This window comes from Helobdella robusta (assembly GCF_000326865.2).
Source record: "Helobdella robusta unplaced genomic scaffold HELROscaffold_10, whole genome shotgun sequence".
In the NCBI taxonomy this organism is placed as follows: Eukaryota; Metazoa; Annelida; class Clitellata; order Rhynchobdellida; family Glossiphoniidae; genus Helobdella; species Helobdella robusta.
This window is the reverse complement of record NW_008703571.1, coordinates 578,586-604,128: the sequence shown is the minus strand read 5'-3', so window position 1 is coordinate 604,128 and position 25,543 is coordinate 578,586. Positions and strand designations below refer to the sequence as shown.

Below are 25,543 nucleotides of genomic sequence, written 5' to 3'. Positions count from 1 at the left end.
AATCAATATTATAGTATTAAAGTAATTAATTATTACTACATTTTATTATAACATGCAAATACTTTTAGTATATATATACAATACATGCACACATGCAATGGTCATCATTATGGTCAATTTTATATATGTTGGTATTGTGTATTGATTTTAAAGAGAAAAATTATAAAAGTGTATGTGTGTGTGTGTGTGTGTGTGTGTGTGTGTGTGTGTGTGTGTGTGTAGTATACATGTAATTATCAAATTCCAGACAAAAAAGGTGTATATTTTGGCAGAATAATTTGAAGAAGAAAAGATATTAATATAAGATTTTTAAACCCCATCACCACCAAAAAGATAGTTCAATAGTTTCGGTTTTATTTCCCATTCAACACAATTAAACAAAATAACTTTTATTTAAATTCTATTCAAAAAGACAAAAAAATAGGCAAGCAATCATTCACACACACACACACGTTCAAAGGTATGTTTGAGTATATGTGCTTGTGCGTGCGCGCTAGAATTGGTAAAAAATTCATTAAAAAAAGTACTAAAATACCCTTCGACGGTATTTTAAAAACAAAAAAAATGAAATTTAACAAAGAACAATAAAAGCAAAAACAATCATAAAGTGACACAAATAATGGAAAAACGAAACGAAATAATATGAATAGTAAAAACAATTTATAAAAAATTGAACTATAAAAGTTCCTCAAAGACCGAAAAAGTATTTCAGAAGATTAGATATTTTAAATTTGGTCCTAAGCATCACTCTCTTCAAAAAATTGTTCAGTATCATCACTATCACTCGCTACCACCATCATCTTTATCGTTACCATCACCTTCATCATTATTATCACTTTCATTATCATCCTCATCTGCATCTCGAGAGTTTTCCAGATGTTCTCGCATTTTGACTTTCAGATCGTTCATCTCCTTCAGCATCATCAGCCTCTCCCTACCGTAGCGTATACAGAGTTGGTTCTTCTCGTCCAATAATATCTCATAGCATACTTTCAAGTCATTCAACTCGTTGAGCAACGTCGTAGCATTTGTTGATGATGCCAAAAATGTTGTTGTTGTTGTCGTTGCTGTTGTTGTTGCTGATGATGGAAATACGATAGATGACGGAGATGATGACGTCAACAAAGACGATAAATGAGGTGATACTTTCCTCATGGGTGATGTCATTTTTGACGTTAAAGTCGATGACGCTTTCGTCATTGATGTATATTTAGTTCTTGAAAACAACGATGATGACGACGATGATGATGATGGCGACGGTTGTGGATGAATAGTTGATGATGAAAGTGATGGTGACGATGAGTGAACTAGTGATGAAGTGAATGTTAGTGATGACTTATTAATATCGGGTCGACTTGATTTTTGTTTGGAAACAAAAGAACTTGATGGTTTTGTGGTAACTGTTTTTGGCTTAATCATTCTTACTGATTTATTATTATTATTATTATTACCGCCATTATTGTTATTATTATTTGATGATTTGTTTGTAGTTTTTGATTCACCACTCTCTCTTTTGCAATATCTCTCTACTCTATAGTTCCTCCTCCCCTCCTCATCGCCAACAGCAGTCTCTCTAGATTTCAATTTGCCAACGCATTTAGGCCTATCCTCATTTTTGAGCGGTGTACTCGCTTTATTGGATGTCTGCTTGAGAGGATCACGATGCTGGCTAGAACGACGATGAAGATGACAACGACGATCCTCATTATCATCATTCCCATCACCAAATTCTATGATATTGAATTCACCCACCATTTTATCACCATCACCCGCCATTTTATCACCATCACTCGCCATCTTACCACCATCACCCGCTATCTTATCGCCATCACCCGCCATCTTATCCCGAACATGCGGTGTAGATATGACGTCATGATCACCATCTTCACCACCATCATCGTCATCGTTATTGGCATCTTTTTCACGTGAATCATAGTAATTATCTGATGAGTTTACACAACGTTTTGCTGATGGCAGGTTAAATTGGAACGCATTGAGAGATTCCTAAGGTCATATAAGGAATGGAAGATATACATGTATTCATGTACAGTACAGACAATGAAGCATACATACAACACAACGTATACATAATACGTTGGGTTGTATACAAATACAATACACTGAAATACAAAACATAACACTACAACCCCAAATACACGATACAAGACACAGTACAATAGAGAGATGTGTGAAGAAAACATAAATAATACAAATTTGAACGCGCGCACAAACACATACACAATACATACATACACACATACACACATACATACATACACACACACACACACACACACACACACACACACACACACACACATACATACATACATACATACATACATACATACGTCAGGATATTATGTTTTAGAATTAATTTAGAAAAGAATAAAGATAAAACTGAAGATGACAATGACGACGATGATAATGACAACCGTAGAAGATAAAGATTTAAAATTTATAACTACGCCATGCATGGTATGAAAGTATTAGTTAGTGGAAACACACCTTAACGAAAGGAAAAAAACATTTAGTTAATAAGCATGCAAATGAGAGATACACACACAAACACAAACACGCACACACACGAATACAAAGAAAAACATGTGTACACGCACACACGCACACATGCATAAGAACATGCACATACATCTAAATACAGAACAACAATATCCATTAAATCTAGAATACATCTCATAAAGACAAAACATATGTAATACAAAGATACACACACAAAACAAAAGATAAATGCAAAAATATATACAAAGAAAATATATACAAACATGAACATACATTCATACATACATACATACATACATACATACATACATACATACATACATACATACATACATACATACATACATACATACATACATACATACATACATTGAAAATGTATAAATACGCTAAAATATACTTACATATGTATACACATGAGAATAAATATAAATAGACTAGCCTGATATGGTAGTAGCCATGGAAACAGCTGAACACCATCACCATCTGCAACGACAGCGTCACGCTGCTGTATGAGTAGTAGCTTCTCTTCCAACTCTATCAGCTGCTTTTGCAGTTGTATGCACTCTCTTTCCATATCTTTACAAGTGGGGCAGTTTAAAAATTTGAATCTATCTAGGCTCTGGTTGATGTCGTTGTTTGTGGTTGTGGCTGTGGTGGTGGTTGTGGTTATCAGAGATGTTGTTGGATATGGTTCTGAAGGCGTTTTTGTAGTAGCTATCGCTGCGATGTTTGACGCTGTTGTAATTGTTGTTGAAGCTGATGCAATTTTTGTTGAAGTTGATGTAATTGTTGTTGCGTGTGTCGCGATGGTAGAATGGTGTTGTGTTGTTGATTTTGTTGCTGTGGCAGATGTCAATGTTCTGGTCGTTTGAATGTTAGACGTTGATGTAGATGGGTGCTTGCTGTGTTTGTTTCTTCTTCTAGTTCTACTTTTAGAATTAGCAAGTTGTAGTGGCTGTCGTTCGCGAGCGACAGCACCATCACCTCCAACAACAACAACACCATCATTATTATCCCCATCTTTATTTCGATCATCACCCACCTCTACATCTTCATCATCTTCATCATCTTCATCCTTGACTCCAATACTACCACTACTACTATTACTAATGTACACGCCATTACCATCATCATCAATAGTAGTTTGGGTGTAATCATCAGCTGTTTGGATGCTATTAATGGAGTCAGTCGTCACAGAAACGTCATAAGTCGTTCTTGCGGCTGTTGTGGTTGAGGCTGTGGCCGCAGACGTTGTGGCTGCTGTAGTTGTGGTCGTATGCAAAATGGATGATGGTGACGACGATGATATGGCGGTAGATACTTCAAACTGTATATGTTCTTTATCATCAGATGATGTTGAAGATGTTGATGATAATAATAAAGATTCAAGTTCGCTGTTTCTATGTTTCAACTGTCTGCACTTCTGCTCTAGTAGCGTCAACTCAGATTCTAAAATTTTTATTCTCTCTGGCCAATCCTCTACCTCAGTTTTCTCTTTCTCATTATCAGTGTCAGCAGCATCAGCAGCGGCTGGCACAGCTTCATTTGAAACATTAACAGTCGTTACCAGCATCTGGTTTTCAGCAACTACTTTGTCTAGAGAATCACCATCAACGTTAACCTTATCAGCATTATCATCATCAGAAATATTGTAATTATAATTTTCATCGTTGTCGCTCTTATTATCATTATTATTATTATTATTATTATTATTATTATTATTATTATTATTATTATTATTCTCACCACCTCGCCCAAGATCATGACCAACGTTAATGATGGAATATTCAATGGCCTGCAGATTTTTATTAGTTTCAAGAAGCTTCTCGAGGTGTTCAACTCGTCTCCTTAGAGTATTATTTTCAGTAGTCATGAGGTTGGCGTCGACCAGCGAATGAAATGTTACGCTATCACAGAGGTCTCTGTACTTCAGTCTCAACATGTTGTAGTCTTTCAGAGTTTCGACCAGGCGATTTTTTAGTTTCGTATACTCGCAGCGAGCTTTTTGTTTGAACTTTCTGAAGTCGATTTGTAAGAAAATGTAGTCATCGATGGTCTTGTTTCGAGAGAGTTCAATCTCCAGTTGATAGTCCGTCGTCGAAGTAGTCAGTGATCTGGGTGTTAGTACCAGGAATCTTTCTGCATTCAATGAAGATGACGACGACGGTCTGCGAGGTGAATGTTGCAGCTGCAGCTGTGGTTGTTGCGGTGGCGACAGTTGCAGTTGTTGAATTTGTTGTGAGTTAGGCGATTGTTGTTGTTGTTGAGTCGTCGTGGCCATGATGAATTTCCTAATTTTTTCAGAAGTTGAAGAAGTAGCAGCAGTTGATGACGAGTCGAGACTGCTCATGCTGTAATCTTGAACGTGCTTCAGTGCTGCTGATGATGCCGACGCATGCCTCAACTCATCCTGTTCGACATTTTGACCGATTTGCGGTGACGACAGACTCAAATTTGATGGTAGCAACAACATGGATGACGTCGATGCGACGCATTGTGAAGTTGTATTTGTCGTCAACATCGACAAGTTAATACCTCCGTCATCATCTGCAAGTTTACATCTGCCGTTGTTAATAATCATCCTCAACTTTTCATTTTCAGCTTGAAGAGCTTGCAGCTTACCGTACATATCGTCCATTTCTGAACAGGACATGTGGCCATCGTCCGACAGCAAGAAAGTTTCCGACCCGGAAAATGATGCAGGCGATTTGATGTCACGATAATATAATTCAGCTGCTGCACTGGTGGTGGCGACATCAGCTCCTAATTCGACACTGTTACTAGAGTTGTTCGCATCGTTAAATATGCTTTTAGAGACATCACAACTTGCACTGTTGGCTGCCAAAACAAGACAACCAGTTGTTGCATAAATGGGTTGGCCGTTGCTGTTGTTGAAGTTGAGTTCATCGGCATCATCTAAAGTGCTCGAGGCGTTGGACTGCTTGTTAAATTCTCGATTCAGCTGTCTATATTGATAAGTTAATTGCTCGTTTTCATGTTTTAACTTTGCGTTTTCTTCCTTCAGCGTGTTAATCTCATCATCAATTAATGGTTGCTGTTGTTCATTTTTAGTAGTTTGTTGTTGCATGTCGTGGATAGTTTGTTGCAGCTGATAGACCAACATCTCATACTCATCAACCTTCTCCTCAAGTCTCATGTTATCCTCTCTCAGAGCCACCAGTTCATAATTTTTCAGATCGGCATCACTCTCGTCAGCAGTGACAGCATCACTAGGAAGGTTATTGATACCACTCCCAGCATCACCATTGCCTAACATCTCTTTTCCTTTGTTACCCCCATCACTGCCACCACTATCAACTTTTGACTTAAGTTCACTTTTCAACAGTAATAATTCTTGATCTTTCTTGTTAACCTCATCGAGGACAGCCAACAGTTGATCTTCCAACTTGTCTAATTTTTCAATCAGCTGTTTATTTTTGGTGTTGGCAACTAACAGTTTATTTTGCATGACGAACAGTGCGTCTGTAAGAGACAAATTTTCTTCTTGCAATCTTTCCTTTACTTCTGATTGATTGGTAACAACGTCTGGAGATGCTGCTGCTGCTGTTTGGACATCATTATCATTATCCTCATTAGTATTACTAATACTACCATCTTCAACCGCAAGACCAGCAGTGTTTGTAACATTTTCATCATCATCGTCATCGCTATCATTAATCAGGTCAGCGTTTATTATCTCGTGATATGATGTCAGTTTATAAAAGTTGTGTACGTTATTATTCCCGTTGGTGTTGTTAGCATCGGTGGAATTTTTGCATCTGTTAAGGGATTTATTGTCAGCATGGGAAACGTTGCTGCTGTGTGGTTTGGTTGATTCGTTGTTGTCGTTGCTGAGACGATAACCTTCGTTGTTGTCGTTGGTCGTAGAGGCGCTTAGAAATGATCTATCTTCAATTAAGTCATTGACATCATCCTGACGATGACCAGATGAGTCATCACACACTGCCACAGTCATCTTCGCGTTGGATGATGAAACATCCGTTGCTGCTGCTGCTGTTGATTCTGGAACGTTCTTTTCAGCTGCTAGCAGGGAGTTTAACTGGAACTTCAACTCCTCGTTATGCGAGATTAAATCATTGTTGACCATGGATAGATTTTTGACATTTATATCAACTGTCAGCAGATCATTTTTCAACTTCTCTATCTGCTTTTCTTGCTGCTTTTTAATTTTCAACAGTTTTGCGTGCTCCAGTCTGGCAGACTTCAGTGATGCTAGCAGGTTGTTGTTGTCTGCCGAGGCTGAATCTTGTGTTTTTGATGATGCTTCAAGTGTCGGTGCCACATCATTGTTACTTGCCGTGAATGCTGTTGACGCTGCTTCCGACACCATGGATACAACATGTCTGCCCTTTTTTACCATCTCAACCCTCCTGTCAATGTGTATTAATGCGCATCCATTTTCTTTGTGCCTCGATAGTTTCGTCTGGTTGACTCTGCTGACATTTTTGACGTTACCATCACACCCATTCATGTCCTCACTGTAATTATTACGCCCCGCATGATTCTCGTTTGATTTTCTCATAAGCTCAGTTATTTTGCTGTTCAGTTGAACAATCTCTGCGTTTAATCTACCGACTTCGACTTTGTAGCTGGAGGTCAGATTTCGTTCGCATATCAGTTCATTCGTAATGTCCATCATTTGCTTTTGAACGTTGGCGCAGATTTCTTTGTGCTGCTGCTTCTCATGTCTGCACGTTTGTTCGAGTAGCTCGTATTCAGCTTGTAACGTTTTCAATTTATCGGTCAGGTTCTTATTTTTTAATTCCAGAGTTTGGAACTTAACAGAACTGTCTAAGATTTCAATTTCTAATTCTCTCACTTGTTCATCTTTGGCTGATATGCTTCTTTTGAAATCTGACAACTCATACATCAGTAACTGACACTTATTTTCACAATCCCTTATTTGTTGATTTGAACCTGAGAGCTGATTTTTTAAATGTTCAACACTATCTTCCAGCTTCACATTGAAGCATTTGCATTCTATCAACTCATCTTTGAGAGCCTCAATCAGTTGTTGCTTTTCATGAGCAGCTTCCTTTGAAGAGCATTCAAGCTGCTCCTGAAGCGCTGTCAACTTTGCCGCTTCATTCCTGGTTGCCATCATCAAATCATCTTTCAAGGATTCAATGACTCCAATCAGTGAGGTCACTTCCTGTTTGAAGCCTGTTAATTCTTTATGTAACGATTGAATAGACTCATCACGTTCTGCTAATTCAAGACTGTGTTCTTTTAGTAAGATGCTCTGTTTATCCAACACCTCACTTAACGACAATTTCTCTTCTTCATATTTGGCTCTCCAAATGTTCATCTCTGCTTCATATTCCGCTGTTGTGGACAAGAGTTTAAATTTCAAAGATTCAATTTCCTGAAGCAATTCATTCGCATTGTCTGAATGGTGTAACTGCATAATAGTACAATACTCATTCAGTTCGTATAGTTTCATATTATGTTCATATTCCATCGATTGACTGGCTTTCAACTGATTTTGAAGATCAGTGATTTCTTCATGGAGCATTATTTTATGTTGTGTCAAATCTGATAGTTGATCATCTTTACCTTGTAGTAAACTTTTCAAGGTTGATACTTCTGCATTAGATAGCTCCAAACTTTCCGTGTAGGTTTTATGATGGTAATTTACGTTCTCGTTGATTAAGCTCATTTTTGCCAACAAATCAGATTTGGCATTTCTTTCATATTCGAGTTCGTTCCTAATCATGTTAATTTCATTTACTTTTGAATGATTTTCATGCTCTAACGCTCTGACCTTCTCATCATAACCCTGATCTAACCTTGACCTTTCAATCTTCAACTCCATCAATTCATTCATCAGTTCAGTCTTCTCACCGGAAAATAATTTCTGAAGAGTTTGGATTTCTGTTCTCAAAGCATCCGTTGTTAATCCATGTTCAGATTGCAAAGCCTTCATATTGTCATTCAGTTCCGATATTATTTTTTCATAATGACACTCCTTCTCAATTTGTTTAGTTTCATTGTCAACTACTTCCCCAACTAGTTCAGAACTTAACTGGATTATTTTTAACTTTAATCCATCACTCTCTGCCACTAAATGTTTATTAAGATCGCTCAAATTATCTATAACTTTCAATTGTTCCATTTTTTCGGCAACGATACTTTCATTTGAAACTTTCAGTCTATCAATTTCAATCTTATTCTCTGCGATGTTACTGTTTAGTTCATTAATTTTAAGATTAAGCATCAACAATTTCTCGTCTTTTTGCTTGAGCATATTCTCAGTTTCATACATATTCGACTGCAACTTCTTACATTCAAGTTCGCAAGCGTTAAGTGATGACGATTGTTCATTTACGATGTTGATTTTGTTCGATAGGTGCTCGTTTAATTCATCTAATTTTATTTTTATCGCCGTGATTTCTGCATCTTTTCCATTTAAATCTTCCACATATGCACGGAGTTTGTTATCTTTTTCAAGTAGTCGTTCATTTAAATTCTTAATTTGATCAGTCAAGTTATCTATAAGAGAGCATCTCTCTTTAACTTTCTCAGAGAGTAATGAAATCTGATTAGTCAGGTCTGCGTTGTTCAATTCACTTTCTTTTAATTGTGCTCCCAAATCCAGTTTTTCACCTTCCAACTTTTCTACCTTCAATTTAAAATCAAATAAACGTTTTTCGTCTGCGATCCACAGACTGTTACAATAATTTTGTAATGAATCCAATTCGCTTTCATACCTTGCTTCACTAGCAGAAAGTTTACGTTGGTGATCATCTTCAAACCTGGCAATCTTACCCTGAAGATCACAAACTGTAGCATTCTGAACATCTACATCAGCAGTCAGTCTCAATACTTGCTCCTCTAAAGAGTTAATCAAATGTGATAAATTTTCATTCTCTTTACCCTTCACATTCAATTGGTTATCTTTCTCAATCAATTCACCATTCATTTGATTAACTTTCTCATTTACAACTAACAATTCATCTTTCAATTTCATGTTTTCTGAATGTATTTCCTGCAGAATTAATTCCAAAGTGCTCACTTGAATAAAACGTTCGTTTCTATCCATCTCCATTCCATGTAACGCATCGGACAGCTTCTGTACATCTTGTTCAAGTTGTTTTTTTTGGTCAAGTAGTTCAGTCCGTGAGGCGTATATCTGAATATCGGACTCACTCTTGTTGGTCATCAGTGCGCCTATCTGCTCTTTTAAGGATTCATTTGTGGCCTTCATTTCGTTGATTTGCAGTACGGTAATTGTAGATATAGCTTCGTTGTACTTTTTTTGCATTTCATCTAATTCGATCTTCAAAGAATTCACTTCATCTGTTAAATCTTTTATGTGTTGTTGTTGGCTGATGTTTGTATCATTCAACTGCTGTTGGTGTAGTTGTTGTTGCTGCTGCTGTTGCTGCTGTTGTAACTCTCTTTCTTGCAGTTTTTTATTCTTCAAAACCCTGGCTTTCTTAATATTCCGAAGTTTAATTTGTTGTTCGTTAGCTATTTCAGATGCTGATTCCGTGGCTGATGACGTTAATGTTGTTGCTAATGATGTTGCTGCTGTTGTTGTTGTTGATGTTGTTGCTAATGATGTTGCTGATAACGCTGCCATGATAAATGCTCGTTCTAAAATTTCATTGGAAAAATCTCCATGCCATGTATCTGCCACTGTTGAACCATCAACAACTGCTGCAACATCGGTTTGCATAGTGGAGTGTCTGCAACTTGCTGATGTTGTTGATGTAGAGGAGTTTGTGAGAACCAACAAATTCGTTTGAGAAGCTGCTGTTGACATTAATAGATTAGTTGTTTCAGTAGACTTGTTGCTTGATGATGATAACGAATTAGTTGTCTCAGTAGACTTTTTGCTCAACGATAACGATGGATTAGTTGTCTCAGTATACTTGTTGCTTGAAGTTGTGATGTCAAACTGAGTGGTAGCATCAGCAACATCTGCCAGTTCTGAATGTGATGCAACGACTGATGCGACGTCAAGGTGCAACTCTGCTGAACCAGATGCTGAATTATTTCTTTCATGTGTCTCCAACATAACTTGGCAATCCTTGTCATCAACTCTCTTAGGAAATGATTCTTGCAGTTTCAACTTCAACGTTTCCATATGTCGTTCACTGAGTACATATACATGTTGCCCCTGTTCATCCAACAACGAAGACTTCAAAGATTCAAGATCATTAATGAAAATAACATTATCATTATTGTAGGCAATCCCACCTCTGACGGCACCAGCGTTCAATGCAGCATCCGAATGATCGTTCAAATATGACAGTAGCTTCTCATTTTCCACACTCACCTTTTCCAACATGCTGGCCAACAATTCCTTTTCAGCTTCCAACAACTTCACCTTCGGATCAATGTATCGATCGTCATGACTGCCCTCCTCCTCTTCTTCATCATCGTTGTGTTGCAAATCCATGTTGGAATAATCAAGTTCCAGAGTCTGATTCCTGCTAACAACGTGAATTAGTAGCTGGTCTTTTTCTTTTGTCAAACGTTCAATTGAGTTCTTTAGAAAGCTGATTTCTTGTTGTAACGAGTCCACCAGTTTTGAGGATGAAGTAACAGTGTTACAAGTCCCAGTAACGTTGGTGATGTTTGTTGACGACGGTTCAATGGCAGATGTTTCTGTGCCTGTGTCGACCGTTACTAAGGTGGGCTTTGACGAATTCAGAGAATTAAGTTCACTATTTAACATAGAGATTGTACTGTTGAGTTTTACATTCTCGCTTTCAACATTTTCCAACTGCTGTTCAACTTTTTTCAACTTAGTTTGCAGACTTTCCTTGGCTTCCCGAGAAGAATTCAACCTCATCATCAATGTTTCATCAATATTTTCTTTTTCAGTTAGTTGTGGTTGTTGCTGCTGCGGATGTTGTGGTTGCTGGCGTTGCTGCTTGAAATTTAATGATGGAAAATGTTGTTGCTGCTGTGAGAACGACTTTGCATCTTCCTGCTTGATACTGCTGATTTGTTTGAGAAGTTTATCTCTATCTAGCTGTAACAACTCAAACTCATCAGATAATTTCAAATAATCTTCATCTCGTTTCGTGCATTTTTTCCTGAACTGTTCTATCTCAGCTTCATAATTTTCTCTAAGATTTCTCGTTCGACTATCAAACTCCTTGCTTTTTCCATCCAGCTCACTAACAAAATCCTGCTCCAGCATTAATTTTTCTCTTTCCAATGTTTCCACTTTTAACTTGTCTTCCACAGATTGTTTTTTGGCATTTGAAATTACAAGTTTCAATTCATTTTCTAACTCAAAAACTTTGTTTGTCAGTTCGTTTCTTAACTTCAAATGTTCAACATTTAATTTTGCCTTTTCCTTTTCATGATTGTTTATCAAATTACTCTGTTCCTGAATTAGGTTCTCAATAGTTGATGCAGATAGTTTCAGTTTTTCAGTTAACAATGATTTTTTTTCATTCAGAGCATGAATATTTTCACGCACGGCAAGTTTTATACCCTGCTGTTCAGATAACATGTCGGAAATTTTACTGTTAAACTCCGTTATATCATTTTCCCTTTCTAGGGTTAAAATTTTAATTCGTTCGTTAGCATCAGCAAGAGATGCCCTCAAACTTTCAATCTCCACCAGCCTACTTTCTGTTATCATTACAGTTGGGCTCTGATCTTCATCTTCATCATGTTGATGATGAGGATGGAGCGATGTTTCGATGGAATTCAGTGGCTGCTGTTGTTGATATGATATGGGATCGTCATTGTCATTCTCAGCTACCGCAACATTATTATTTTCAACAGAAAATTTATCCACAACTTCAACAGTAGAAACATTGTCATATGAAAAGTTTTCATTTGTTAAGTTAGGTTTATTATTAAAATTACCATCCTCATCATCATCATCATCATCCTCGTAATCATAATCATCGTTGTCGTCATCGTCGTGTATTTTCACGCAGTCTTCGTCCAGTTGTTTAAAAGCTTCTTCAAAGGTGAATACTTCGCTAGCCTGTTCTGCTGTGTTCGGTAGTTTCAGTAGAAGTAGCAGGTTACTTATCATACCAATTTGTCTCATAGCATTGGACCTGGCTTTCTTAGACTGCTTTAGTTTAATTGTTAGTTTATTGAAATAATAATAATCACTTTCTGATATCTTGTTATCGTTAATGTTATTCACAGTAACTTTATTTTCACTTTGTTCAACGCCCTGAACGTTTGATGCAGGAATTAAATTTGATCTATTCACTTTACAATTTGCTAGTAATTTATTTAATTTCAAAATCCGCGAGTCAATCAACTCTACAAAAGATTTCAGCTTTATAATATCACCGGATAACTGGTGATATTTTTGTTCAAGGAAAATTGATGACGCCGCCAGAGAAGGATGTGATGAGAATGAATTCTGCCGCAAAGATGATTGAGGCGCTGATGAAACATTTTTCCTGGCGAGTTGAACTCTCTGGTTTAAATCTTTAGTAACGACTGTAAGTTTATCAGCATTAGAATCATTTTCAGAAAGTGTAGGTACCGATTGCTTAGTATCAACTCTACATTCAGTAAACCTGTTGTTCTCCTCATCTGCCCTGCAGGTGTTCTCGCTATCACTAGCGTCTTCAACGTCCCTCTTGTCATGCTTTGACTTCACAATGGATAGAAACTTGTCCTTGTCGACCAGTTTTTTCAATTTTTTCTCCAAGTTATTTCGTTCTTGCGTGATTTTATCCAAAGATTGCTTCAATTCAACCCTATCCCTATAGATGTTTTGCAGTGAATCCATAACAGAGTCTCGTTCACTTGAAACTTTCGATAAATCTTCATTCAGTTTGTTCATGTTCAACTCTAATCCATCCATGGCCGATTGGTGGGACTGTCTCAGCTGATTGAGCTCACCTTCGTGAATGAGTTGAATTTCTCTGAGATTAGCTTCGTGTTTGGCATTCATCTGATCAAATTCAATTTTATATTTCAAATGTATTGAGTCAACTTCAGCTTTCAATGAATCAATGGTGGCAAGTAGTTGATCTGCATGCTTTTGATTAGATTCATTAACATCTTTCAGTTGAAGTTCATATTTCGTTTGTGCTTCAGCAAGCAGTTTGCGTGTACGTTGTGCATGGTCATCTGCACTCTCATTCATCTCACTCATAACTGATGATTTTTTAAACAAATCACTTTCTAACAGCAAAATTTTTTCACTCAATGATTTAATCATTTCCTCGCTAGTGTCCTGTGCATGTTTGTTATCCAGTTTCAAGGCATCAATCTGAGACGAATGCATTGTTTTGAAGAGCTGCATCTCCTCAGTTAGTCTCCTGATGTGTTGGTCATTTTGTTGCTTCAGTCGGCTGGTCAGTTGTTTCTCTTCTTCAAGTTTCTCTTCATGGACTTTCTGCATTTCTTCCTTAGACTCTCTGAGCCGCTGATCATATCGCTGTTGCATTTCATTGAGCAGTTGTTGGTGGTCTTGGTGCATTTTGTTGATCTGATTGTCGTGCTGTTGCTTCAGCTGATTGATTAATTGCTGTAGTTGTTGATTATCTTCAACAAGTTGTTTATTTTGTTGTAGTTGTTGATTACATTCTTGTTCTTTTTGATTTACCTGGTTAAGAAATTCGTCGTTCCGATGTTGAAAACTGTTCAACCGTTCTTTATGTTGTAACTCAAGTTTATTGAACTTATGCAAATGTTCCAGCAATCCATCCAAAAGTTGAGCATTCTCTTTCTTCAGCCTTTCCTCCTCGTGTCGCCATTCTTTCAGTTCATCTTCATACTCCCGCTGTTTCTGAGCTATTTGTATATTTTGTTGTTGCGTCAGCTCGAGCAACTGAAGTTGAAGTTGTTCCAACTGTTTATTTGACGCATCAAGTCTTTGTTCATCTTGCTTGATTTGTCGTTCCAACGTTTGTTGATGCTCTTCATCAAGTTTGTTCTTCAATTGAACCATCATTTGATCGTAATAACCTTGCAATTTAATAATTTCCAAATCATGAGACTGATTGATTTGAGAAAGTTGTAGCAATAATTCGTTGTGCTGGTCAACATCCAGGAGATGTTGGTCCTGCAGTTGTTTAATGAGCAATAAATGTTTTTCATCAGATTGTTGCAGTTGCTTAATGAGCAACAAATGTTCTTCATCTGATTGTTGTTGTTGTTGTTGTTGCTGCTGTCTGGAGAGTTGTTCGTCCTGGTGATGTTGTGAAACTTGTTTTTGATGAAATTCCCTTTGTACTTGCACTAGCTCTCCCTCAAGGCTTCTTACTTGGTTCAGGTATTTCAACTTAAGTTCACTTTCTTCTTTCAATGATTTGTCCAACTCAACTGAGACGATCTTCATTTTCTCTAAATCAGCACTCAGTAATTTTATTTTGTTCTCATAGTTCACAACGACATCGTTTGAAACAGTGTCTGCATTTTTTATTTTCAACTCAAGTTCTTCAATTTTCGATCTCAACATTTGATTCTCATCATCGAGAGCATTCAACCTCTCCACGACCTCACCATCATTGATGTGCTGCTCACTCAACATCACATACTGCCTCTGCCATGTTGTCGCTTCCTCCAGAAACTTGTGCTTCACTTTGATAGCTGTGGCAAGTTCGTTGTTGAGTCTATCAACATCCAGCTCGTGCTTGTCAGTCAGTTCAGTTTTTATTCTTTTAACATTCTCCGCAAAATCTTCCTCAAGTTCAGCTCTCAGTGCTGAAATTTTTCGACTGACCTCCTCATCCATTTGTTCTCTAGTGAAAAATAGACTCTCAAGATCTTCAATGCACCGTTTTGAAGCGAGATCAGCGCTGAAATTATCACCTGTCTGATAACGTAATGCATCAATGGTTGCTGATGATGCCTTCCTGACAACGTCACCATCATGTTCACCATCATTGTAGTGAGATAGAGTTTTATCAAAAGCTTTCATCTTTGGTGTATTGGACGAGCTGACGATGAGTTTTGAGTTGAGTTCATCAACCAGCTGATTTAGTCGTATATTTTCTGTGACTAATAAACTAATCTGCTCAACCAAATCAGCACTTGATACATTTTGTTGACTGAGTAACATGTACTGCTTCTGCCAGGCCGCTACTTCATTCACCAGTTTGTTCTTCTCATCTGTCAATCTTCCAATGTGCTGTTCATTCTTTGCTATACTGATTTGCAAATGAGAAATCATCAAGTGCTCTTCCTCTCTTCCAACATCCTCTTTTCCATCCACATCTTTTGTAGATTTCAATCTGTTCAGTTCATCACTCAACTCTGCAATCTTACTCTCCATCTCTTTCATCTGATGCTCTTTTCTTGAGAACACATCCATCACATCAACTCTTTCATTCTTCAACATTTCTAACTGCTCCCTCAACATCTGCAACTCAATGTTAGAAGATTGCTTGTCAATTTCAGGTTTTGAATGTTGACTAGAGGGCTGCAATGATGCTGATGATGAGAACAATTGCGATTGTTGTTTGTTGAAGTTTTGTGAAGATTGCCTCAATAAAATCTTACTCTGGGCATTTAACTGATCAACTAGTTGATTCAGCCTAATATTTTCAGTGGTCATTTCACTGACCTGTTGAACGAGATCTGAGCTTGAGATATTCTGCTGACTCAACAGAACATATTGCTGTTGCCACATCGTTGCCTGCTGCATATACCTCATGCGTTCCTCTTCCAACCTTGATATCTCTTCTGCTATTTTTCTACTCTCGTTCATTCGTTCATCTGACCAGGTTTCTTTTATTTTTGAGATTTCCTGCCCATAGAACTCATCCAACTCAGCCCTCAGAGCAGCAAGCTGGTCATTCAGTAATTTATTGAATGCCTCATTGTCAGGCACATGTAATGTTGCTTCAGTGGCCACCAGCGAATTAACAACAGCTTGATGGGGCAGTGACTTTGTACATTTCTCTATACCATCCAGCACTTCATCACGTTCAACCCTCTCACGACTCTCCTCCATATCTCTCCTCTTGATACTCTCCTGCAACATGATGATCTCAACATTCCTCTCGACCAACTGTTCTTCGAGTGTGGTCACCTCGATGCAGACGCTGGTGTACTTGCTGTTCACCTCATTAATCTGCAGTATGAGCAGTTGCATGGCGAGATCACGCTGGTTGATTGCCTCCTGCAGCGACTTCATTTGCTGTTCCTTCTGCAGGCAGGACTTCTGCAAAGCCAAGATCTCATTCTTCGCCCCCTGTAGAGCCATGGCAGATGACTCGCCTAATTTTGTGTCCAGCCACTGTCCAGCCTTTTGAAGCATGCAATTGTTGAAATTATGATAATAATAGAAATATTTGTTATAATATTAAGATAATTATTCATTCAGCATCTTATTACATTTATATAGAAAAAAGTGTTAAGTAATAATTAAAATAATTATGATATCAATTGACTGCAGAACACACTGTAATGATAATAATAATGTTAAACGCATACATCAATTATTTAATTCTAAAATAGTTGAAAACAAAATCTTCATTAAACGAACAAATGCATGCACATCTGTATACAAAAATACTAAAGATGCTATACCATACAAATTCGCATACATACGTATTGTACAGAAATACAAAAAATAGCTGTACAACAAATATGTGTATATATGTAGAATGAAAAAATACAAAAGGTATTATACAACAAATGTGTGAAAATATAAAAATACAATATAATATACAATATATATATACAATATATATACAAATGTGTGAAAATATCTAATACAATAAATACAAGATGCATTATAACACCTCTTTCAATTGAGACTGCAGTGTATGTACGTCGGAAGTCAGTTGGTCTATCTGTGTTGTGTACTCGGACTGTACATCATCCCTGTTCTTTGTCATCAGCTCTACTTTTTGTCTCAACTGCTTTATAGTATTGTCCCTCAGTCTTAAGGCACTTTCAAACTCGTCTAACTGAAATTTAGTTTTTTATATGCCGGTTAGATCAGTATTTTTTTTTTATCTAATTTAATTTAGCGAATTTAGCACCATTTTCTTTCTAATTCAGAGATTTAAAAAAATGTATATTAATTCATTAATTAAATCAATGTAAATAAACCAGAAATGTTTATATTTAGAAGAGATGCAGCAGTTATGAATGTAGAAAATTTGAAGTACTTTAGATTTGTACTGCTCAACAGATGTCAGGACGTCATACTCAGGCACCGGTAAATCACTCCTAACATGACCATCATTCTGAAATATTATCAATTAATAGACAATTAATTTTGTAACAGCTACAAAATTAATTTAAACGATAGTAAAACTTGTGATAAAAATATTTCAATCAAGTTATTAGTTATTACAATAAAGAGTAATTAGATTATAAGATTAAAACAAAAAACTAACATTGGACTCAATTTTAGATTTCAGTAACTCATTCTCTTGCAATAAAGACTCTATCACAGATTCCTTTCCAATCAAAATCTCCTCCAGCACAATAATCTTCTCTTTTACATCTGCCTCACTCAACAATGAGCCTGGCATAGTGTCATAATTATTATTTGTATAATAATTATTATAATTATTATTATAATTACTGATACCATTATTGTCGAAGTCCATAAGGGCAGAATTTTCATCAGTGGTCGGTATTGTAAAATTTAAGATGTTAGTGACTAAGGAATTGTCTTCTTCTGCAGTGTTAACTACTTCTTTTTTCCTTTTATGTTTTCCAAGCTAATTATAAAATAAATGATTTAATATTATTTTAAGATAGTAAAAATATTGTTTTTAAATTGAAAAAAAAGTCATCAGACTTAATTGAGTCACGAGTCATACGATGTGAAATGAATTATTTTTTACATTAAAATTAATATCCGTAAATGAAAACATAATAGTTGATGTTGAATAATAATATTTAGATAGAAGACATTATCAGAGTATGTGTTGTAAGCTTTACACTGTAAAGTAAAACATATGTTATACATCAGTACATTATAATTATACATAAGCATAATAATGAATAAAATAATAAATAATAATAAAATTAAAAATACATACAACTATACTATATACATGTATGGGTGCATTCATTACATGTTGAATAAATGAAATGAATGAACCATACATTTTTTATTTTTTACACTTAAATCACAATCAACTGATTTTTATTAAAAAGTAAAAGTTAGTCACTAACTTTTACTTTTTTACATATAAAAATAAGTAAATAAATTAATAAATAGCATAAAACATAATATAATCAACCAAATCCAAATTAAAAAAAAAACTCAAAATTCAATTTATAATTTAATCTTAACTTTTAAATTTTAATGATTTTAAAAATTCAATTTCTAATAAAAAAAAAAACAACAAAAAGATTTAGAAAAGATTAACGATTTAATTTTTTAATATTAATTTAAAACAAGAATAACAGAATATCTTATGAATTTTATATTTAATGTGAAAAATTTGATTGTGGATGTGTCATCTTGTTCATATTGCCGGAACGACGATATCCATTTTTTTCGTCTGCCAAGTTTTGTTAACTTAACAAAACTTGGCAGACGAAAAAAATTGTTAAGCCACGTAAAGGGCGAATCCATGAGAAAAAAAACGAATGAATATTTGAAACAAAAATTTGAAAAAAAGAATTGGCTAATCAACCGTTCTTTTAGCTTCGTCAATTTTACGTTGCTTTTCGTTTTCATCCATAATTTTCAGTCCATATTGTTGTTTTTTAATAAAAAAAAAATTAGGAAAATTTTAAACAAAACAAACGGGTCGTAGATGGTTTGACTAATCAATAATCTTTTCATCACTGAAAAATTTTTCCTCTGTCGCCAAAAAGCATTGTGGTTCTGTTATTGAGTTTTGAGATACTATCATTTAGGTTATGTTCATTTATTTTTTTATTAATTAAATTTATTTAAAAATAGACACTCAGCCATAACTAGAATATAAATTATTAAAGAATTTTTAGCATCGCCACGTAAACTTTAAAAGCACCAATGAAAATTGATTGATGGAGAAAATGCATGATGTGGCAAGTATGAAAGCCATTCTGTTAGTCTTGTAAAAGGTATTTTATAAAAGATGTGTTTCTGAACATAAATAATACTTTTAACAGTTATTTTAACAAGTCATGCTCAAACATGCAAAATAAGTTACCGTATGGGAAAGTTTGGTAATACGCTTTTAACAGCTAGTCAATTTTTACTTCAAAATTACAATTGGGAAGTTTATTTCTAACTTTTTGATGCCAGTTTATTTTGTATGTGCACCAGTTACTCAAAGATACGGTTTTATTTCAATGTATAATGTTTATATAACAAGGAACCTTCTTGCGTACAAAACTACATCGAATACAAAATATGAACTCGAAGTGTTGAGCAAAACATTACCTCATCCTAAATTTTTTTATATTTTCGCCGTTTGTTCTCCGAGTTTATCCTGAAAATCAATGGAACAAAGTTATAATTTAAGAAGCCCTGGTTAGTTGCTTTTTTTTTAATTCTTAAATTTTTTCCAAAAAAATCAAACCAGTGTAGATTGTCCACATCACACACACCCATGATATGGTAAGTTCAGGTTGTGTAAAACAACAAGAAACAATGCAAATTTAATTTTTATAATTTAATTAATACAATAAATATACTGTCACTTATTTAGTTAAGTTTCACTAAGTAATTTGCTTCTTTCTACCAGCTGTGAAAAGGTTAATGAGAGAGGCCAAAGAACTGAAAGACAAAACTGAACAGTTTTCTGCCCATCCACTAGAAGTAAGTTTTTTTATTTTTACCCATTTTTGTTATTTCTTTTTCATTTTTGTTATTTATTTTTTTTTATTTATTTTGTCTTTCCCATTCTGAAATATTGTAATTATTTGTTAGATATGCTCTAGGAAAAGTTTATGCTCATGTGAAAAAAGTATTGGTGGTGTGCTAACAAAGACTGATTAACTGAATAAAATACTATGCGAACATTCATAAAATTTATATTTTAACTGAATCTTTTCCAAAATTTATTGTGTTTCACAATCTTTTTATAATTTTATTAAATTATATTTATTTATTTATTATATTGTTATTTTATATTATAATATAATTATATGTATATATAATGGAAATTATCTCCTTTTTAGGACAATTTGTTTGAATGGCATTTCACAATCAGAGGGCCGGTAGACACAGAGTTTGAGAATGGTTTGTATCATGGCCGGATTGTACTTCCACCGGACTATCCGATGAAACCTCCGAGCATTATATTACTCACTGTTAGTTCTTTGTTGTTTAGTTCTTTGCTAGTTAGTTCTTTGTTGTTCTTTGCTGGCTAGTTTTTGTTTGTTAGTTCTTTGTTAGTTTTTAGCCATTTCAATTATATTTTTTTCAATTTTTTTTGTTACTTGACTCCAAAGAAGAATATTTATTTAAGAAGTAAATTGAAAGTAAAGGGCAAAATAATTTTTTTGTCTCCAAAAGCCAAGTGGAAGATTTGAAGTTAACAGGAAAATCTGCCTTAGTATCTCTGGCTACCACCCTGAAACATGGCAGCCATCTTGGTCATGTTAGAGAATCTGATTTAATCTAATTACCTTTTACTCATTCACTAATCAAATACTGCCTTTGATTTGTAGATGAAAATTAATTTTTAGATGAATTTATTTTTGGATAGTAAGAACAGCCCTACTTGGCATCATTGGGTTCATGCCCTCTCACGGCAATGGGGCCATAGGTTCCCTCGACTACACCCCCGATGAACGACGCATTCTTGCCAAAAAGTATCTTTTTGTGCCTTTTTTTACTATTTTTTTCATTCAGTTTAACTCTTACTCCATTAAATGAACCTCACTAATCAAGTAGTGCATGTGCTGCTAACTTTCCATGCAGATCTCAAGATTGGAAGTGCCCACAGTGCGGTCCAATATGCAATCTCGTTCTGCCCGTCACGGAGCTGAGCAAGAAGTTGAATGCGGAGGCCAAGGAACTGGGACTTCAAATCAAAATGCAGGTTCGTTAGTTCGTTCATTTCTCATTCTTATTTATTTCGTTTTATTGCTGTTACAGCTTTGCCATTGTAGGTGTTTAAGTGTAACTTTTGATTTTTTGATTTTGAAATGTGTTTTTTTCTATTTTGTCTTTATTAAACAATGTTTTACTAGGGTGAGAAAACGAAGACTACTGAAAGTTCAGAGACGCCACCAACAACAGCAGCAACGACAAGAACGACGACGTCAGTGGCAGCACCGACATCCACCAGTGCGACTGGCCCATCACCGGCACAAAATCTTCAAATGCCACATCAGCAGCAGTTCTTTACAGCAGCGGCAGCTCAACTGAATCAACATTCAACTTTTCCCAATATTCCCCTTGCTCCTTCTTTTGCCTTTCCATACTTTGGCGGTGCACCTCCCGCTAATTCTACGCCCTCCCAATTTTCCCTGCTCCCACATATGCCCTCACAGTTTCCCACGTCTTTCCTCCCCCCTCCCCCTCTTCTTCCTCCTTTCTTCTGCCCTCCATTTCCGCCCCCACCACCATTGATGACACACCAGACTCCAGGGACTAGCACCCAACAGAATGTGTATGGAATGCCATCTTATCCTTTCTACATGAACCCTATGTTCAGTTCATCTGACTACTACAGACAGTGGCCGTTTCCTAACACTGCTGCTACTACTGCAACAATTACTGCTGCTACTGCTACTGCTGCTGATGATGCTTCATCAGGTACAACAATAACTGCAACGATATCTGCAGCTACCAGCGTTATTTCTTCTACTGCATGGAATTACACTAGTTCCACGACTACTAGTGTTGCCGCTTCGGCAGCCAGGATATCTACTACAGCTTCTGCTGGTGGTGTTGTGGTTAGTAGTGCTGCTAACTTAGGCAACAGCAGTTCGGTGGTCACTACAACTGCAGCTGCTAAGATGACCACAGCTAAGATGACTTCTACAGAAGCCACAGCAACAACTGCATCTGCTCCAGAACCGGTCACAAAAACAACAAATGTGTCTCTTACAAACAGTAGCAGTAAAGCTGTTACCACTACTGCTGCTGCTAATGCTGCTACTGCAACCACCACCTTGCAGTCATCCAGCAAGTTGAATGAGGAGAATAAATCGGCATCATCGTCAACTGCATTCTCATCCACGTCGTCATCATCAACAGCTGCAGCGACTACATCATCACCACCACCATCTACAACCTCTGCATCAACAGCTTCCGCATCTGAAACTTCCAGCAGCTCAAACTTGAGACAACGTAAGCAAAGCCTATCAACTTCCGCTGCTTCTACATCACCAACCAATGGTAGCACTCCGGCTGCTGCTGCCCGACCAATAAGAACGCAGCAGCGTAGGTCTGCTAGGCTGCTGAGTGGACTAATCAGAATGTTTGCCGCTGGGTTGCTAGACTTTTTCATCGTCATCATTGCGTTCGCCATCTTCAGCTTGATTGGTCTTCGGATGCTTTGGATGGTTTGAGTGAATGTGATGGTGGTGTTGTTGATTGTGATGGTGGTGACGATGATGATGATGATTTTTCTAATATGATGATGATGGTGATGATGATGGTAATAATTAAAACTTTCATGATGAAAATTGATTGACTGAAAATTTAACCTGGATTGTAGATTTACTTTTCGTTAAACTCATTAACCGATTAACCAACTATTCAATTAATCTTTCAATTATATATATTAAATAACGTAATTTGTAATAAAATTTAATTTGTTAGTTTGTTCATTAATTAATTAATTAATATTTTGTTGACTTGAACGCTTCATTCAATTCTTTCATGGACTCAGTTTTGGACTCAATGCCATCTTTCATTCAATTTATTCATTCATTTGAGAAAGAACTTTGTCATCATTTCTTTCATCTTTATCTTCACTAACTAATTATATTCATATAATTATTAGTTGTTATAATTATTGCTATTTATATTATTATTGAGTCTGTAATATTAATATGTATTACAATTTTCATCCTTTAATTTGCATGCACTTTTGAATAAATGTTCTGCTCTAGTTTGCTCGTCTGGTATAAATTTAAATATAAATAACTCGCCATTGTACGAATCGTGAAAAAAGCTTAAATCACTATATAGACAGGCACCAACCACATTTCGGAAAAATCGAACTATAGTACGGCAATTCTTAACGATAGCTATTCGGTCGCGATTCCAGTTAATATACATCAAAAACTTCGGTTTCCCATCAACAAATTATAATATTTTCACGCTCATGAGATTGAGTAATACATGAATCTAACTTAAAAAAAACTACCAGCTTAATTCTCTGTACCGAAGCCACACATTCCACACAGCGGGAGAATAAGTTTTGTTTGCAAAGTTGCCTAAACCTTTTTTCAGAGGTCCCATTTTTCACATGGCAGCACCTCTGCCGGTTCGGTTTCGAGTCTAGTCCTGGTCTAATATAGATAATATTGATGTATATAAAATTATATTACGTTGTGTTAAATATTTACTGTCCCCAATGTACTTAAGATTAGATGTGTAGGTGTGTTTTTTATATAGAATTTCAAGATATTATGCACTATGTATAACGCAATTGCGTGAGATCATATTGAGTATGGCTCTAAAAATTGTATCCACAGTTAAACCAATTGTGAGGCATTTTACTTATCATGATATAATAAAAGAATAATTAGTTATTAGTACTTTTGTTGTTTGTGATAGTAGTAGTAGCAGTAGTAGTAGCATGAAATAGTAGTACCAGCAGAAACATTAATAGCAGTAGTTGTAGAAGTAGCCACAGTAGCGGTAGTAATATGGTAGTAGTAGCAACAGTCGTAGTAGTCGTAACTGCAGTAGTAGTAGTAGCGGTGATTAAAAACTTTCTCACAGTTTTTTGAGCTGCCTTGCTAATATGTTTGAGTAAGGTATGTATGTATCTATTTATGCGGTGATTGAGTTTGTTTAAATATTTTGGCTATTATCTGAAATGGCGACAACGAAAATGTTGTTTTAGTTTTTGCTAATGGCTATGCTTATGAGTGTGTGTGTGAAAGATTTCATAAGAGAGCCGACGGCAGAAGATACTAAATAAGAACGTCATTTTCAACAAAAAACACTCGTTTTTACGTACAACGTCCAATCACACACTCACACACGCACACACACACCAGACACACGCACACACATTTATTTATATATGAAAAGACAAACTTTAACTTGATAAACACACACACACACGCACACGTATGCAGGCACGCACGCAATGTTAACAGGCAAATACACGCAAGCGCAAATACTTCTACGCATTATTAAATCATTTTAATTAAATATCTAAAAAATTTTAAACGTGATTTAAACTCAAACTTCCACTAAACATTATTAAACACGAACCCAAACAGTTTAAATATTTATTTACTTATTTGTTTAATTTTGTACTACTGCCTTGCATGCTGTAACAGTTTCTTCGTCTCTCCGATCCTGATTTTTAAAGAATAATAAAAAAAAATTAATAAATAAAATATTGAAATGTTTGATACGAATCTACCAAATTTATCAAACAAAACATGCTTTCCTTCCAGCCTTTGCATTAAACTAATGCAAACAATTAAACAATTGCAATACTAAAAGTAATAGAAGTAGTAAAATTAGTATCAGTGGTAGTAGCAGCAGCAAAACAGTGGTTGTAGTATCAGAAGAAGTGATCCTAACAGCAGTAGTAGCAGTAAAAGTAGCAGCAGCTGGGTAGTCGTACTAATAGCAGCAACTGTGGTAGTAGTAGTAGTAGTAGTAGTAGTAGTAGTAGTAGTAGTAGTAGTAGTAGTAGTAGTAGTAGTAGTAGTAGTAGTAGTAGTAGTAGTAGTTTTGTTGCCTAAACAACTCAAAATGTTAAACATTAGCGAGCCTAAATCTCCAAACTTTCAACAACTGCTGAGTTACATCGCGTGCTGTCGGATCATTCTTCTAAAACATAACATGGGATTCTGTAACAATCGCCTATTATCTGAGATCAACAACTTTCTCATGACGTTGACGATGATGATGATGTTGACGGTGGTGGTGGTGGTTTTAATGGTGATGATGATAGTGATGATGATGAAGATGATGATGATGATGAAGATGATGATGATG

General features: G+C 35.9%; 2 protein-coding genes across 2 annotated transcripts; one reads left to right on the top strand and one right to left on the bottom strand.

Annotated features, from left to right (window-relative positions):
* Nucleotides 1-780: 780 nt before the first annotated feature.
* Nucleotides 781-17,981, bottom strand: HELRODRAFT_166528 (hypothetical protein; the record flags this gene model as incomplete). The annotated part of the gene is made up of 5 exons (XM_009011768.1): nucleotides 781-1,943; nucleotides 3,004-16,741; nucleotides 17,241-17,408; nucleotides 17,613-17,690; nucleotides 17,844-17,981. 5 exons carry the CDS (start codon nucleotides 17,979-17,981, stop codon nucleotides 781-783), a joined length of 15,285 nt encoding a protein of 5,094 aa, XP_009010016.1.
* Nucleotides 17,982-19,736: 1,755 nt separating this feature from the next.
* Nucleotides 19,737-23,469, top strand: HELRODRAFT_189989 (hypothetical protein). Its single transcript, XM_009011767.1, has 7 exons — nucleotides 19,737-19,927; nucleotides 20,142-20,215; nucleotides 20,578-20,709; nucleotides 20,915-20,999; nucleotides 21,108-21,213; nucleotides 21,323-21,443; nucleotides 21,595-23,469. The coding sequence occupies exons 1-7, from the start codon at nucleotides 19,897-19,899 to the stop codon at nucleotides 22,918-22,920; spliced, it is 1,875 nt and encodes a 624-aa protein (XP_009010015.1). The 5' UTR covers nucleotides 19,737-19,896; the 3' UTR covers nucleotides 22,921-23,469.
* The last annotated feature ends 2,074 nt before the right edge of the window (nucleotides 23,470-25,543 follow it).

Coding starts and splice junctions, on each gene's coding strand:
- HELRODRAFT_189989 (XM_009011767.1), top strand. CDS start 19,897: ATGGAACAAAGTTATAATTTAAGAAGCCCTG. Junction 20,710..20,914: donor CGAGCATTATATTACTCACT/GTTAGTTCTTTG, acceptor TGTCTCCAAAAG/CCAAGTGGAAGATTTGAAGT. Junction 21,000..21,107: donor ATGGCAGCCATCTTGGTCAT/GTTAGAGAATCT, acceptor ATTTTTGGATAG/TAAGAACAGCCCTACTTGGC.